The sequence below is a fragment of the Octopus bimaculoides genome, chromosome 16 (assembly GCF_046866305.1).
Source record: "Octopus bimaculoides isolate indiv1 chromosome 16, ASM4686630v1, whole genome shotgun sequence".
Classification (NCBI taxonomy): domain Eukaryota; kingdom Metazoa; phylum Mollusca; class Cephalopoda; order Octopoda; family Octopodidae; genus Octopus; species Octopus bimaculoides.
Genome location: NC_142943.1, coordinates 41,332,652 through 41,349,956, shown reverse-complemented (window position 1 = coordinate 41,349,956; position 17,305 = coordinate 41,332,652). Strand labels below are relative to the sequence as shown.

The 17,305-nt window shown below is 38.7% G+C and overlaps 1 protein-coding gene across 1 annotated transcript in view; it reads left to right on the top strand.

The window, feature by feature from the left end:
• The window catches only part of LOC106882585 (unconventional myosin-Ia), a 358,922-nt gene that overhangs the window by 233,248 nt on the left and 108,369 nt on the right, over window positions 1-17,305 (top strand). Inside the window, exon 5 of the mRNA XM_052974157.2 lies at window positions 10,261-10,355. Coding sequence (XP_052830117.1) covers window positions 10,261-10,355 — 95 coding nt within the window. The remainder of the gene's footprint in view (window positions 1-10,260; window positions 10,356-17,305) is intronic.

The following is a 17,305-nucleotide window of genomic DNA, read 5'->3' as shown; positions in this document are numbered from 1 at the left end:
TATATATACATATATATATATACATACATATATATATATATATATACATATATACATATACATACATATATATATATATATATATACATATATTTATTTATTTATTTATTTATTTATGTGTTTCAGCCAAGTGGCTGCGGTCATGCTGGTGCACCACCGTGATTTTCACGTTCCTTGCATGGCTCTTCTCCCCCACCTGACATGGTCCAATCAAGAGTTTTGATGGCACATCTGGTGTATAAGAGAATTTGACACAGCTGCCCTAAACTGCGTCTCATTACGAGCCATTGGTTCGTCTGGTATCGTGGAGAGGAAAGCGTCAAGTTTTGTCTTGAAGACCTCCGCATCCATGTCTTGCATGTCTCTCAAATGTTTTGGCAGGGCATTGAAGAGCTGAGGTCCTCTGAAACCGAGGCTGCTGCAGTATCTCGTTCTTATGTGAGATGCAGTGGACGGTACCTTTGGCACCATGCAGTGGCGACCCGTGCGGGCATTCCTGTAGTACTTGATACCAAAGTTTGGCACCAGTCCTTCCAGTATTTTCCATATGTATATTATTACATATCTCTCCCGCCTGCGCTCCAGGGAGTAGAGACCTAGTGCCTTCAGTCGCTCCCTGTAGTTCATCTGTTGGACTGTGGCGATCTTTTTTGTATAGTGCCGCTGAATTGCCTCGAGTTCTGCTGTCCGCTTAACACTGTGTGGTGACCACAACTGAGAGCAATAGTCTAGGCGGCTCAGAACAAATGTCTTCCATAGAATCAACATGACTTTTTGATCCCTTGTACGGAAAGTCCTCAGTATCCACCCCGCCAGTTGTCTGCACCTTGCTGTCAACTTGATAATGTGCATGTGAAATGATGCATCACTACACATGTTGATGCCCAGATCTCTAACTGTTTGTTGTTCTGGGATTGCAGTACCTCCAGGCCCTGTGTATGCCAGTTGGGAGGTGCTTGTGGTCTTGTAGCGCAGTACTTGAAATTTTTTTGCATTGAACTGCATATTATTTTGCTCTGCCCACTCATATATTGCATTTAGGTCATTCTGCAGGCTTACAATATCATCAGGATTCTTTATTGCCTGAGATATCTTTGTGTCAGCAGCATAGCTAGTGACAGTGGCTCTCCGAGTGACCGTGGGCATGTCCAGAAGGGCCACTATGAACAGTAGTGGCCCCAGAACAGTTCCCTGTGGAACACCGCTCAATATTTGTGTTTCCCTAGATAGTTCTCCATTGGCTGCAACTGTCTGACTTCTACCATTCAGGAAGTCATGCAGCCACTCTCCTAATTTACCAGCTATGCCAAGGTTTCGCAGCTTGTGACATATCAAGCCATGATCAACTTTGTCAAAGGCTTTTGCAAAGTCGAGATATATCACATCAACATTTGAATGGTCAAGTAGCTGCTTCAGGACCCAGTCATAATGCTGCAAGAGCTGCGTGAGGCAGCTTTTACCTGGACGGAAACCATGCTGGGTCTCATTCAGCAAGTCATTTTCTTCTAGGAACGCAATCAATCTCCTTCTGACAATTTGTTCCATGACTTTGCTAATATGTGAAGTTAGAGAGATGGGCCTGTAGTTTCCAGCCTCTGCTCTGCTTCCACCTTTATGGATAGGACATATGGTGCCTTCCTTCAGCTTTTTGGGAAGTTTACCATTTGCAAGGAAACTCTGGAAGAGTATCCGGAGTGGTCCTGCTAATTCTTGTTTACACGACTTTAAGAGGACAGCTGGGAAACCATCGGGGCCAGTTGCCGAATTTGAGCTCATTTCATTTATGGCAGCTATCACATCTTCCTCTTCAATGTCGATGTAGGTAATGGATGCAGTCCCCTTCTGCTGAGTGCTATTGTCAAAGAAATCAGCTGGGTTCTTTATCTGCATGTGACTCAGAGGAGAGGTGAAGACACTCTTGAATTGTGTACTGAGCACTTCACTTATCCATGTGGGATCTGCAGTCAGTGAGCCATTAGGCAGGAACAGGGGTCCTATCTTATACTGCACCGTAACAGTCTCCTTTGCAAATCTATAGAAAGCCTTGGGGTTTGTTTTTATGCTTTCTACTGCTCTCTTTTCCTTCTCTGCTCTCTCCTTTTCATGGGAGAGTTTAATTTTGTTTTCTATTTCTAACAGTGTTAGTTTTAATTTAGCCCTTTTCCTATCCTCCAGTTCTCTATTTAACTGGTTTGAGACCTTTGTTCTGTGTCTCATAAGGATTTTCCTGTCTCTAGGAATTCTATTGGCATGTTTGCTGGTCTTTCTATGTGGCACGTATTTGGTGCATATGTCTTGTATGGTTGACATAAAATGACTTAGTTTGAGGTCATTGTCTTGTATAGAAAGGCTGTCGTGCCAGTTTTGATTTCGAATCTCTCTGCGAATTGACTTCCAGTCCGCCCCGTGGAAATTCAGGTTGGATATTGCTTGAGTCCTCCTGGTGGGGTGGGTGTCAGTGGGTTGTCTAGGACCATACATAGTTAATTCTATAATGTTATGATCTGAGAGAGACGTGGGCGTTATTTTCACATTATGGATTAGGCTCACATTGTTTGTGAAGCAGAGATCTAAAATATTGCTTCCCCTGGTTGGTTGGAGTATCACTTGTTCCATGAACAGCATGTTGGATAGTTCTAGCAATGATTTTGCCTGGCTTTGTTCATGCAGTGACATCCCAGAGAGGATGTGACCTTCAGGCCATTTAACATTTGGGAGGTTAAAGTCGCCATATATATACATATATATATATATATATATATATACATATATATATATATATATATATATATATATATACATATATATATATATATATATACATATATATATATATACATATATATATATATACATATATATATATATATATATATATACATATATATATATATATATATATATATATATATATATATATATATATATACATATATATATATATATATATATATATATATACATATATGTACATATATGCTTAGATACGACTGTGTAGTAATAAGTTCGCTTCCCAACCACATTGTCCCAGGTTCAATCCCACTGTGTAGTACCTTGGGTTTGTGTAAGGTCAGCTTTATGTTTGGAGATGAGCGGTTAAAGTATGAGAGAAGGTGGCAACAGAATGGGTTCTTGTAGAAGAGTTTTCTGGTTAATTACATTTATAATCTTTGTTTATATTTCGTTACACTGACCTCCACTCTGGCTATCATACTCAGCCTCTCGCATCATTATTCTTAACTCCTCACTCAAGACATTTCATACCAATCACTTCTCAACTCCAGCCTCCACTTATTCACCTCTACCCTTCACTCACCACATTCACTTCCACCTCTTCCAACCATTGCACTCATACCTAGAACCACATTGTTGTGAAGAGATTTCATCTACACAACTTTACCTCTTTCCACATGCACACAAATGCACTACATTGCTATCCATTGCATGTGCACACACACACACACACACACTCTCTCTCTCTCTCTCTCTCTCACACACTTCTGTATACCTTGAGAATCCTTGAACCCAGGTAAAATTATGGTTAGTCTGATTGAGAGTGAGTAAAATTTTTAAACTGGGAGTTGATCAACAGTTGATGTGATGTTGTGATGTTCATAATGCAGGAACCTCAGAAGTTTAACTTTCATTGATCATCTTCATCTTATCGCAGCTTCTCTCTCTGTATTGTTGTTGTTTGGTTTAATATTTTTCCAGTATGAAGATAATTTAGTTTAGCACTTTTAATGATAAAACATTGTTTTATTCAACAATTATCTGCAACAATCTCTTTACACTTAATTAATTCTACTGCTGTAATTATCATTATTATTAATTAAACAACTTGGTAATTAGCATCATCGTAGTCTCAGTTTATAATTCTAGCTTATGTTGTTGTTGCTGTTGTTGTTATTATGCTCCTAGATAGCCTTTATTGAAAAGACCTTATGATCGATGGTATTAGATCTATGGCCCTCTTATCTTCATCTGTGGTTGTTGTTTAGTCCTGTGTCAACCTTAACGGATCAAAGGCATTCCAGCCATGACGATACCATCATATGAAAAGCTGGCTGATCTTACGCTGTCTCCATTCAGGCAATCCCGACTCACTTGCCTTTCCTCAGCCCATCACCCATTGTATGTCACATGACCTAAGCCACATCTTTACTGTCCCTAGTCTTTCCTTTAGAGCATATTCACTCTGGAATTTCCATCCTACATGTTTTCTTACTCCTTGTTTCTTTATTGCCCACAAGGGGCTACACATAGAGGGGACAAACAAGGACAGACAAAGGGATTAAGTCGATTACATCGACCCCAGTGCGTAGCTGGTACTTTATTTATCGACCCCGAAAGGATGAACAGCAAAGTCGACTTAGGCGGAATTTGAACTCAGAACGTAACAGCAGACGAAATGCTGCAAAGCCTTTCGCCTGACGTGCTAACGTTCCTGCCAGCTTGCAGCCCTTTTCTTACTCCTATCAACTTACGACTCACATCAGTCTCACTGGGTTTTGGAGGCTCTATTAAGGCCTTAGCCATTCACCCATCCTCCGAAATAAACCAACAAACAAGTATTATAAAAATGGGCGTTATTATTTTATGTCAGTAAGTTGTAATTTGAGGAAGATTTTGTTGTTCTTTCTAGCCGGTCAAACAACTGGGTAGGTTACCTTCTTGCCTGGATGCTGCTGTTGTTGTTGTCAGTGTTGGTAGTCAGTTGTTGCTATTTGTGGTGGTCAGTCTGTTGTTGTTATTGTTGCTGTTGTTTCCTTTCACCAGATCTCCGACTAAATTGCAAAAAGTGATTAAATTTTAGTCTGGAGTTCTCATTTAAAATTCATGAGAAGAAATTCATCCACAAAGCAACAACAACATCAACAACAACAACAGCAGCAACAACAACAATAATAATGATTTGTTTTATTTGCCACCAGGGTGAAGGGTGAGGGGGACAATACAAAGACAGACATAATAATAATCATAATAATAATAATAATACTATGTACTGCACACGTCCTATGTAAAGCACTTTCAATACAGTGAAAATAAGAGCACTACAACAAACCACGGTGCATACCCAAGGCACACAGAGCTGGGCTCGGTAGTGCGGTGAAAGCATGCGATGAAAATAAGATTACTGAATAATAATAATAATAATAATAATAATAGCCACTTTTTTTGTTTGCCACTGTGGTATTGTTGAGAGGACAGCTCATGATATGTGTGGAGGTTTACATAAAAGACGAGTGGAAAGAAAGGGAAAAAACAGTGAAATGAGATAAAAGTATGCTTAGTATACAAAAATTTGTGAACAGAAAAATGCTCCACTGCTCCTCATACAGAGACTCTGATTAGGGCCAATCAAGGAACACCACAGATCCACGAAAACCCTGACTACCAAATGCATGATCCCTTGTCCTACTATTCCCCAGTCTGCATGTGCATACTTTGAGCAGGTCCATTCGTTTTAACCATTTTTTTTCCACAGACACCCATCTTTTCACAAACTCATCAGGAGAGGGTACTTCTCTCCCCACACTTACTTTCCTTTCCAACTGAAACTTATAAAGCCAGTGAGGGCTTCACTGAAGAGGAAGTGTCTTTCCTCAATCCATTCAGCCTCATCTTATTTCTTTATTGCCCACAAGGGGCCAAATAGAGAAGGGACAAACAAGGACAGACAAAGGGATTAAGTCGATTACATCGACCCCCAGTGCGTAACTGGTACTTAATTTATCGACCCCGAAAGGATGAAAGGCAAAGTCGACCTTGGCGGAATTTGAACTCAGAACGTAGCGGCAGACGAAATACCGCTAAGCATTTCACCCGGTGTGCTAACGGTTCTGCCAGCTCGCCACCTCATCTACCACTCAACTTCTTTTGCCATAGCCACTGGACAGAGGAACATTGCCCGCTCTGCCTTGTTAAAGGTGGTTGGTGGGGGCAATCCTCTAGATAGACTCAGCTGGTAGGTAGATTTAACCTACATGTGACAACAGCAGTTTAAATTATAAATTGCCTATTTTCCCACAAGCATCTACAATGGATGAGGAATATGTTTGAAGGACAAAATTATAAAAGCATTGAGAGAGAGAGAGAATCATGCAGATGATGGTTTCATAGGAGTTGGCAAGCCAGAAGACAGCACCAGGCTTCACCATCTGTATTAATCAATCACATAAAACCTGAGTACACAAAAGGAATGAAATGTGATGCCTTAATGAGGAGAGGCAGGCACCAAGAGTTAATCAAAGAGTCTCATAGATCAAGGATTACCCTGAGGAGTTATCCTAGATTTGTGGGCTGCACCTTGTCCTAACTGCGTTTCTGATCTACACATACAAGCTGAGAGCAAAGAGATTCACCTGGACATACTGGTCCGTCTTTCATTAAAGTTACTGGAGGGCAGCACATCCCTTGACGCATGCACATACACACACACACACACTTTTTCAGGTTAAGCTAAAAAAATTGACTAGGGCTTCCCTGAAGTAAAACTGTTTGTCGTCAGTTTATTCAATCTTGTTCCCCATACAACTTCTTTGCTACAATCATCATACTGCCTATCCAACCTGGCCAAACAAAAGTGATAAAGTGATCTTCACAATTAGTTTAACTAGCAGCATGAAATAAAAGCTGCTTGATGTAACTCCACCATGCAATGCTGGTTACTGCATCTGGTCACTGACCAAGAATATCTTCAGGTGTTGCAGCCTCTGTGTATCTCTGGACATTGTCAACTACAGTAGATTGTCCAGTGCATCAACCATAACATACTGAACCCTCTTTGAAAATGGTGTGGATAACAGACTGACCACTGGACCAGTGGAAGACATCCAATAAATAGTTATTGTCAGTAAAGACAGTAAATTGATAAATATTGTTACAACAAATTTAGAATATAGATGAGTTATAAATTGATGGTGGTGGTGGTGGTGAAGGTGGTGAAGGTGGAAGTTGTGGAGGTGGTGGTGGCAGAGGTGGTTGTCATGGTGGTGAAGGCGGTTGTCATGGTAGTGGTGGAGGTGGTTCTCATGGTGATGGTCCTGGTGATGTTCCCCTTGTGTGTGTCACTCTATTATACTTTAGCCTCTTGCCATCTGGCATAGGGCTTCCTCTTTCTTTAACTACAGCCCCACCCAGTCACTGAGGGTTCTTTTCCTTTCCTTTGTTTTGTGAGTCAGATGGCAAATTCACCAGTGCTGGTGGCAAAAAGAATAAATAAATAAAAGCAGCCAATCCACTCTAGGGCATCCAGCTGTGGAATCCATGCTAAAGCAGACATTGGAGCTTGATGCTGTGCTCCAGCTTGCTGGATCCCATTGAACCACCCAACCTATGCCAGCATGGAAGACACAAGTTAATGATGATGAGGAGGAGGAGGATTAAGATAGTACTGGTGGTGGTGGTGGCTGTCTGGTTGATAGAGATAGTAGTGATGGTGGAGAGGATGTTGGCAATGATGATGTTGATGATGGTGATGTTAGTGACAATGATAATGCTGATGATGGTGGTAGTGGTGGTCACTACAACAGTGATGATGTGGGTGGTGAAAATTACAACATCATAAATAGTACTAATTACAAAAACAACAACAACAACAAAAGTTAATCAGGATAATAAATTAAGTGTACAATAATTCCTCCTGAGTAATTAGTCACATGATTGTAATTTACAGTCAACTCATTTAAAATAATCAACATTGAAGAGGAAAATACGCACAACCGTCACCGCAGATTAAATATCAGGATGATGATGATGATGAGGAGGAGGAGGATGAGGAGGAAGAGGAGGGCTATCCTCATCGTCATCATCATAATAACCAACAGTAAAAATTGTTGAAACCACAGGTAAATTTTGGTTGCCCCATCATATGTCCACAGAAAAGAAAGTCACATTGTATAATGTAGTTCTTGGTGCACCATGGACTGGGGGAAAGGCTGGATGATTGTAGGCTATTACATTATAGATCACAGGTCTTTTGATTCAGAGCCTGTGACAATGGTAGCGGTAAGTCAATTACAGTGACCCCCAGTTCTCAACTGGTACTTATTTTATGGGCCCTAAAAGAAAGAAAGGCAAAGCCGACCTTCATGGAATCTGAGGTCAGAACATACATCCGGAAGAAACACTAACAAGCATTTTCTCTTGCACAGTAACAATTCTTCTATCTTCTACTTTCACTTCTCTCAATCCCTTGATCAATCCCTCCACCCCCAAACCGCTGTCATCCTCCTTCCACCTACTTCTATTTGCCTTAACCCTAACCCTTATTCTATCCTTAAATTCTCTTGCATTATGATTTGAACTGCTAAATGCCAATCTTTCTGCCCTGAAGATGGAGGCCAGCTTTACAGTAGTGTTTAGATGCATCCAATACTGGTTGCATATCCTCGACTTTTTGCACACTCCATCTGCCAACATTACAACTATTACATAATTCTGAGCCCCTAGCAACAGCTGTCAGACCTGAAATACCATGCCCTCTCCCCTTAGTTTTCTTTAGTTTTTGTATGCCATGTAAATTTGTTTTGTAAATATCTAAATATCTATGTTTATACACGAGTTTTCACCTGAATATTTTCAGTTTTTTAGTTTTTCTCTCTCTCTCTCCCTGTATATATATATATATATATATATATATACACACACGTGTATATGCATATAAGTATATTGTATATAGCAAACCCAAGTGAGTTTATTTGCATTTTTCTCTCTCTCTCTTTCTCTACTCTCCTCTCTGTATATATATATATATATATATACACACACACACACACACACAGGGGTTGGACAAAATAATGAAAACACCTCGCATCATAGCATCATAATTTTGAAATATCTATAAAACCATCAAAAGCTTGTTTATTTTTATGTTTTTTGATTTATTGATAGTGTTGCTAAAATTGCTGTTTCTTTTCAGATATTGTCAGAAAAAGGTAATTAAAATTCATTAAAGTGACAGACCTATCACACTTTCTAAGTGATCAAATTGTTGGTGCTCATTTAGCAGGTGCTACTATTACGAAAACAGCCGAAATGTTTGGTGTATCAGGAAGTACTGTCTCGAAAGTAATGACAGCTTTTGAGAAAGAGGGAAAAACCTCCTCGTCGAAATAAAACTCCAGAAGAAAACCAAAACTTTCAGATAGGGACCGTTGGATTCTTATGCGAATTGTTAGAAAGGATCACAAAAGTATACCTCCCAAAATTACTGCAGAGTTTAATGACCTCCTCAAGGACCCAGTTTCCCAAAAACTGTTTACCAGGAGCTGCACAAAGCCGGATTTCACAGGAGGGCTGCAATCAGGAAACCACTACTTTTAAAACAAACGTTGCAAAGCATTTAGAGTGGAGTAAAAAACCTACAGAATTGGTCCCTAGAGCAGTGGAAGAATGTTATTTTCTCAGACGAGTTATCCTTCATCTTATTTCCGACCACCGGCTGAGTATACGTGTGGAGACAGCCAAAAGAAGCATTTGACCCAGACTGCCTTCTTCCAACTGTTAAACATGGAGGAGGATCGATCTATGATGATCTTGGAGGGCTATATCTTGGAAATCCACCAGCCCAATGGTTTCCCTTCATGGCAGAATTAATAGTCAAGACTATTTAAGCATTTTATCTGATCAAATTCATCCTATGGTTGTGGAACTGTTTCTGGAGGGAAGCGCAATCTTTCAGGATGATAATGCATCAATTCACACAGTTAAAATTGTTACTGAATGGCACAAGGAACATTCTAGTGAAGTTGAACATTTTATCTGGCCACCACAGTCCCCAGATCTCAATATTACTGAACATTTATGGTGCATTTTAGAAAAACAAGTAAGGAGTCAATATCTCCTGCTATCATTACTACAAGAACTGGAGACTGTTTTAGCTGAAGAATTGACAAAAATTCCTTTGGAAACAATTCAAACTTTGTACGAGACCATACCTCATAGAATTCAGGCTGTAATTACTGCCAAAGGTGGTCCTACTCCATATTAAAATTAATTTGTTTGAAATTTTAAGGTATTTCTGTTATTTTGTCCACCCCCTATATATCCGACAGATATATAATAACAGATTATATTGTATATATATATGAACATATATACATATACACCTACCTTTCTATATATTTCTCTCTCACTCTCTCCATATATATATATCCCACATGCAATAACAGACACACACATACACGTGTGTGCACAGACATACATATATATATACATATACATATCTATCTAACTGTCTCTATATCTCTTTCACAGATATGCAATAACAGACTATGCCTACCGATCAATGAGAGATCGTAACTTGGATCAATGTATCATCATCTCAGGCGAAAGTGGAGCTGGCAAAACGGGTAAGCAGTTCACATTCTTTTTCTTCTACTACTACTACTACTACTACTACTACCACTACCATCACCACCACCACCACTACCGTTGCTACAGCTATGTGTTGACTGTGGGGATGCCATGTGTGTCTGTGGCTGTTTATTGCTGTTCAACTCCAGGTCAGCCTGACTTGAACAAACTTGCAATCAAAGATATTCCACCCATGCCCATCCTGTCTTTTTACATAGCAAAGTCTGCAATCTTTTGTATGTGTTTTTTAAGATGCTGGTGTGTCGCCAAAGATCTTGGTCACCAGTCATTGCCTCGGTGAGGCTCAAAGTTTGAAGATCATGCTTCAGAACCGAGTCTCACATCTTCCTGGGTCTGTCTCTACCACAGGTTCCCTCCACAGTTAGAGATTGGCACATCTTTACACAGCTGTCCTTGTTCATGCACATCACATGACCATACCAGCGCAATCGTCTCTCTTGCACACTACAACTGATTCCTCTTATGCATAACTTTTCTCTCAAGATGCTTATATATATATATATATATATATATATATATATATATATACACACACACACATATATATATATATATATATCGCCTTACTGGCACATGAAAAGACATTCGAACGAGGTTGTTGCCAGTGCCGCTGGACTGGCTCCTGTGCAGGCAGCATGTAAAATACACACTTTTGAGTGTGGCCGTTGCCAGTACCACCTGACTGGCCCTCATGCCGGTGACATTTAAAAGCACCCACTACACTCTTGGAGTGGTTGGCATTAAGAAGGGCATCCAGCTGCAGAAACTCTGCCAAATTAGATTGGAGCCTGGTGTTGCCATCCGGTTTCACCAGTCCTCAGTCAAATCGTCCAACCCATGCTAGCATGGAAAGTGGACGTTAAACAATGATGATGATGATGATATATATATATATATGTATGTATATATATATATATATATATATATATATATATATATATATATATATACACATATATGGAAGTGGGGAGGATTGATCTTGTAATAATAAAGATGATGATGATGGTAGTGATAAAATGGAAGAAAACAAAGTTGAATCCAGAATTTAAAGTCACATAGTTTTAAGACAATGCACCACAATTGGTATGCCACAGCACACTAGTGTGCCATGCGATGAGGCTTAGTGTGCCGCAGTGTAACCTGAATACAGTTTCCTTCCCTATACTTTTAGTTATATTTTGAAAAGAATATAAGTGTATCACAAGTGAAACAAAAAGGTTGTGGGGCACTGTTTTAGGATGTTGAGCATTACAGAAGGCCTGCAACAAGTGGTCGAGAATAGTTTTTGTTCATTGTAACCTGTCTAACTAATACCAACATAGAAAAATGAAAGTAAAAATGATGTGGTATTTGTGGGTTGCATTTGAACTCAAATCTTTTTATTTCCATCGTGTAGACAGGAATCTGTGATTCTCTCTCTCTTTCTCTCTTTATTTATATATATATATATATATATATATATATATATATATATATATATATATATATATGATATTCACTTGTCTACAGACCAGCAAGTAAAGATAATCTATCTCTTTATCTATCAATATATACATGCGTTCATGCCTACACACACGCACACATACACACACATATAAGTACGCACAAACACACATACATACATTTAGAGATAGGCAGGTAGAGTTACATACGTCTACCTAGATGTACATCCATTTATTTGTCTCCTCATCATTTCCATGCTGTTCTTTTTTTACATTTGCCATTCCATTAAAAGACTCTTTTCTTCTCTCATAAAGACTTTAAATTGTTTTTTACATCTCATCATAATTAAATATCATCTCATCCCATTTTTTCTTTTGTGTCTATAAATGATTGCATGTGTGTATACATGTTGTTATATAATTGTGTATGTGTATACACTTCTATATGTAATTGTCTGTGTATATATATATATATATATATATATATATATATGTCTCTATATAATTGTGTGTGTGTATGTCTATATATAATTGTATGTGTGTGTGAATATATATTTATATAGTTGTGCGTGTATATATTTGTCTCTAATATAACTGTGTGTATGTATATACATCTGCATATGATTGTGTGTATGTGTGTGTGTGTGTGTGTTTACTAAGTCTTTATTTTTTTCTCATGTTTTTGCTTCTTCCATCTTCCCTATCAATTCCATTTGTTAATTATCTGTTGTTTTCTCGTTACTTACTAATTATAAATCTTAGAATGAGTAAACAGGAAAAAAAAAGGGCAAAAGGCAATATTGCAGCAGCAGCAACAATAGCAAGGACAACAACAACAACAACAATAATGATAGCAATAATAATAAGAAGGAGGAGGAGGAGGAGGAGAAGAAGTAGAATTAGAAGAAGAATGGTTTGTTATTCAGGCAGAAAATGTTTAAGGGGATGGTGTTAGTGGACATAAAGGTGGATGAAATAGCGCTAAGCATTTTGCCCAGTATGTTAACAATTCTGCCACCTCTGCGCTGACCATAGAGTATCATAGAGGGTCAGGAATAGGTGAGTTTCTGCAGAGGAGATATAGGGTTATCCCAGTTGGAAGAGAAAGAAGAGGGTGGTGATAAATGCAATGCAGTACCACATGGCATTTTAACTGCTGCTTCCATTCACTTCCCTCAATATTTCTGACATCTAATATGAGCAGAAGAAATAGTGTTATTTAATCAACACTTGTAGAAGATTGGCTCTTCTTTTATCAACCTCAGTATGGGAGAAGTTTAGAAATGGGATTTACTGAGATTTGAACCCAGAATCTGTCTTATCCCAGTATATTGTCTATCCCACTAATGACTCTGACAAGCTGCTGCCCTTTATCCTCCTATACCTCTGTATGTCTTGTAATAGTCATAGATCTACTCTAGGCTGTTCCTATGGGATTTACTGAGATTTGAACCCAGAATGTGTCCTATCACAATAGATCTACTCTGGACTGTTCTTGTCACAAGTGCTAACTTAAATAAAGGTATTTATAAAAAAACAATAGTGTCCCTTCTCCACATTGTTGTTGCTGTCTAAAAGACTAGTAAGCACTGGTACATCTTAGTGCCAGTGTTGTCATAGATGTTACTGCCAGAAGACAGAGAGCCACAACAGATACACCGAAACGTCTCATCTGATTCTTTAAAATGGCACTGCTCCTCCACAATGGACTGAAAGCATAGTTGTCTTGACAGAATTTGAGCACAGGACATAGAGAATTTTGGACACCTGCTGATGCTTTACTACTCTTCCACCATTCTAGTGGCGTAATTAATGGTAACACATCATGTAACATCACTCCACCACACTACTGTGCCACTCTCCCCCTCTACCACCACCAATAATGGTAAAACATAATGTGGCACTATACTATATACTACCTTAATGAGCTCAAAACTAAATTTAAAGAGTATATATATCAATATTTATTTAGTTTTCATTTTTTTTTTCTGCAAATTATTCCTGAAAAACAAAAAAATTCTTTGTTGGTAAAAGAAATGCTTACCTTTTTTTATGACATCCATTATTCCATTTTGAAATGATTCATTGAAAATTCTTTGTTGCTGTAATAGAGTTACTGTTTTTTTAAGTATTTATTATTAAGTCTATATTTTATGTACACACATACACAATGTATACATGTTTATGGGTGTATATATTTACATAGAATTTTTGTACCAAGTAATGTATAGGTGTGTTTTGTGTACACACATATACACATGCTTGCACATACCGGAGTATACGTACATACACACATACATATATGTACATGTATACACACACTTGTATGTGTATCTATCTTACACTCACAAACACACACACACACACACACATCTGTATATATGCGGGTTTATATAATTATATATTTGTATTGTATGTTGTATGAAACTTTTGTTTTTGCCAAAAAGTTCCTTGTAGTGGGTGGTGATGGAATGGAATGGAGCGAAAATAGGTCTGAATTTCAAAAGTAAAAGGAATCGGTGATGATAGGGTGTGGTGCAGCTGGGAAGACATCTGTGTTTAATTTTGAAAATAATTAGTTCGAAAATAGCTTAATAACTTACTATGTTTTTTTTTTTGACTGATCAATTTTCTGTGAGCTACAGCAGAAATCAAAGGAGGAAAGTAATATTTTGAAGAAGAAAGAAAAAATAATGAAAGTTCACAGAAGATATTTTAGTGGAGAATTGGTAAATAAAAGATCAGAAAAATTCTTTAAAAAAGTAGTATATTAAATGGGGTAAAAAAAAAGGAAGAATCTTATATTATTTAACGATTCCACTTATTGGATCAAAATGATCAACTTTGCCATACTTGATAATATATCTTTTGTAGCTGGGTAGGTAATATGTTCATTATGTGATCTTATAGTTTCAAGTTCAATACTGCCGTATGGCACTTAGTTTTATGTTTGTATGGTAGAGCAGATAGAGAAATTAAAGATATAGAAGTATTGAAAAACTGTTGGTCCATCAAGAATAGTTAATGAGATACTCAGGATATCTGGCAACGTAGGGCACATGCTAATCATCCAAATAGTTAATTACATAATTTAGGAAAGTGTCATAATTAATGACTGATATAGGAGTATCTCTATAAGGTGCTACACGGCACTAAAGAAGAATCAAATTACTAAACCAGGCTATGATGATCAAAGAATGATTCAAAGCACAAACGATTAGGGACTAAATTAGCCTTCATGGGATGCAGTTCATCTAACTTAGTACCTGGCAGAGATACCACAGATGACATCTTCCTAATAGAACAACTGCAGGCAAAGTATGTACTTAGCTAAGAGTCAGCCACTGTATCTAAGATTCAGTGACTTAGAAATCTTTAACAGAAGGCCACTCTTAGTAATTTGGTAGTTACTAAGAAAATTAGGTGTAGACATATGTCTTGTGAGGATCGTTTATACACTTTAGCATTGAAACTAGTTGTACCAGGTCAAAATATTCTACCTCAGAGTAGATGCTCTTGAGCAATAAGCATTAACAGCATACCAGAAATTGTTTCTCTTAAATGACTGGATAGCTCACTTTTGTAACCAAGGAAACAAAATTAGTAGGGGGATGGTGTAGCTCTGAAAGTATAGTAGCCAAAGTAAGAACATCGTCATCATCATCATCAGCGTTTAACGTCTGCTTTCCATGCTAGCATGGGTTGGACGATTTGACTGAGGACTGGTGAAACCAGATGGCTACACCAGGCTCCAATCTGATTTGGCAGAGTTTCTACAGCTGGATGCTCTTCCTAATGCCAACCACTCAGAGAGTGTAGTAGGTGCTTTTACGTGTCACCAGCACGAAGGCCAGTCAGGTGGTACTGGCAATGGCCACGCTCAAAATGGTGTATTTTATGTGCCACCTGCACTGGAGCCAGTCCAGCGGTACTGGCAACGATCTCACTCGAATGTCTTTACACGTGCCACTGGTACGAGTGCCAGGAAAGCGATGCTGGGCACAGGTGCCATCACGATTTCACTTTCGCTTGCCCCAACATGTCTTCACAAGCCGAGGTTTGTGTCCAATGGAGGAGACATGCAGTAAAAAGTTCAGGGAACTGTTACTTCTGTTGGCAAAAAAATGTCTTGTCTTCCAGAGATAAGAGCAGGTTGTATGATGCTTGTGTTAGAAAAGCCAAGTTGCATGGTAGTGAGACAAGGGTTTTGAATGAATGTACAGAAGTTTTGAAAACTACAAAGAAATGCAGCAGACATGCTTCAGTGGATGCACAATGTTTGTGTACATGAACATCAGAGTACAAATAAGCTTAGAGAAATTTTGGTTATAAAGAGAATCAGATGCAAGAGAGAACACTGTTTTGGTATGGACTTGTGATGCATATGGAAGTTGATTGCTGCATATGGAAGTGCTGTCTGCTGTAGACAAAGAAGATCAAGAAAAACTTTGGACAAGGTGGTGAGGGCTAACCTGATGATGTTGCATCTGTGAGATGCAGCATCTTTTCACAGAGGAGTCAAAGGATCATCTTTATTGATGATACACAGTGCTGCAGAAAACCTGGCCACCGTCAGTGCAGCATGTTGAAACGAGAGTTGTGATAAAATTTGAGGCATGTGTGTGTGCGTGTGTGTGTGTTTGTCCTTCCCAGCCTATATTTGCTGCCTCTCCTCACATTCCTCTTAATATACCTGATGATCACCTGGCCCACATTCCTCTTCCATGTTCATTTCAGTTATCTCTCTATTACTCATACCTCTCCATACACCTCCCCCCTTACCATCACCATTATTCTTGCCCCCTCCCAGCCTCATTACTCTACATGTGCCCTCTGTCTCCCCACCCCCGCACTCCAGCGATCTCCCCATTCCAATAAGTCCACCTTATCACTCATACCCCCACCATCTCTCATCTCACCTGCTGTCAATGTTCACAAACAACAAATGGAACCCCCTCTATCACTGTACGGGTGGGCGGGAGTTGACCCCCCCCCCCCCGTAACTAAATAGTATGCTTCTATCCAGACAGCAAGGTTCTAAAACCAGCCAGAAGGCAGCCCCTATTCATTATTTTGGGGTCTGTAATTTATAGAATCAAAGTTAATGAAAATACAGTTAGTGGGGGAGGTTGAAGTTAGTTTTAAAATATCAAGTAGAAGATTGGTTATTACAGGAGGTGGTGGTGGTCCTAGGAATGATGATGACAATGATGATGATGACGGTTTTATGACACTGTTGTTTCACTCGTTTATTAATGATGACACTCGTAACAATGAGGGTTAAAGCAGAGTAATGATGACGGTGATGATACTTCATTGATGATAACGATATTTTTTTTTATCAGCATTGATGATGATGATGATGATGATGACGACGATGATGATAATGATGATGATGATGATGGTCTCACATACGATGGTAGTTATGATAATGATAATGATTCATGTAGTTAAACCGTCATTAAAACTGACGAGGCTTTATG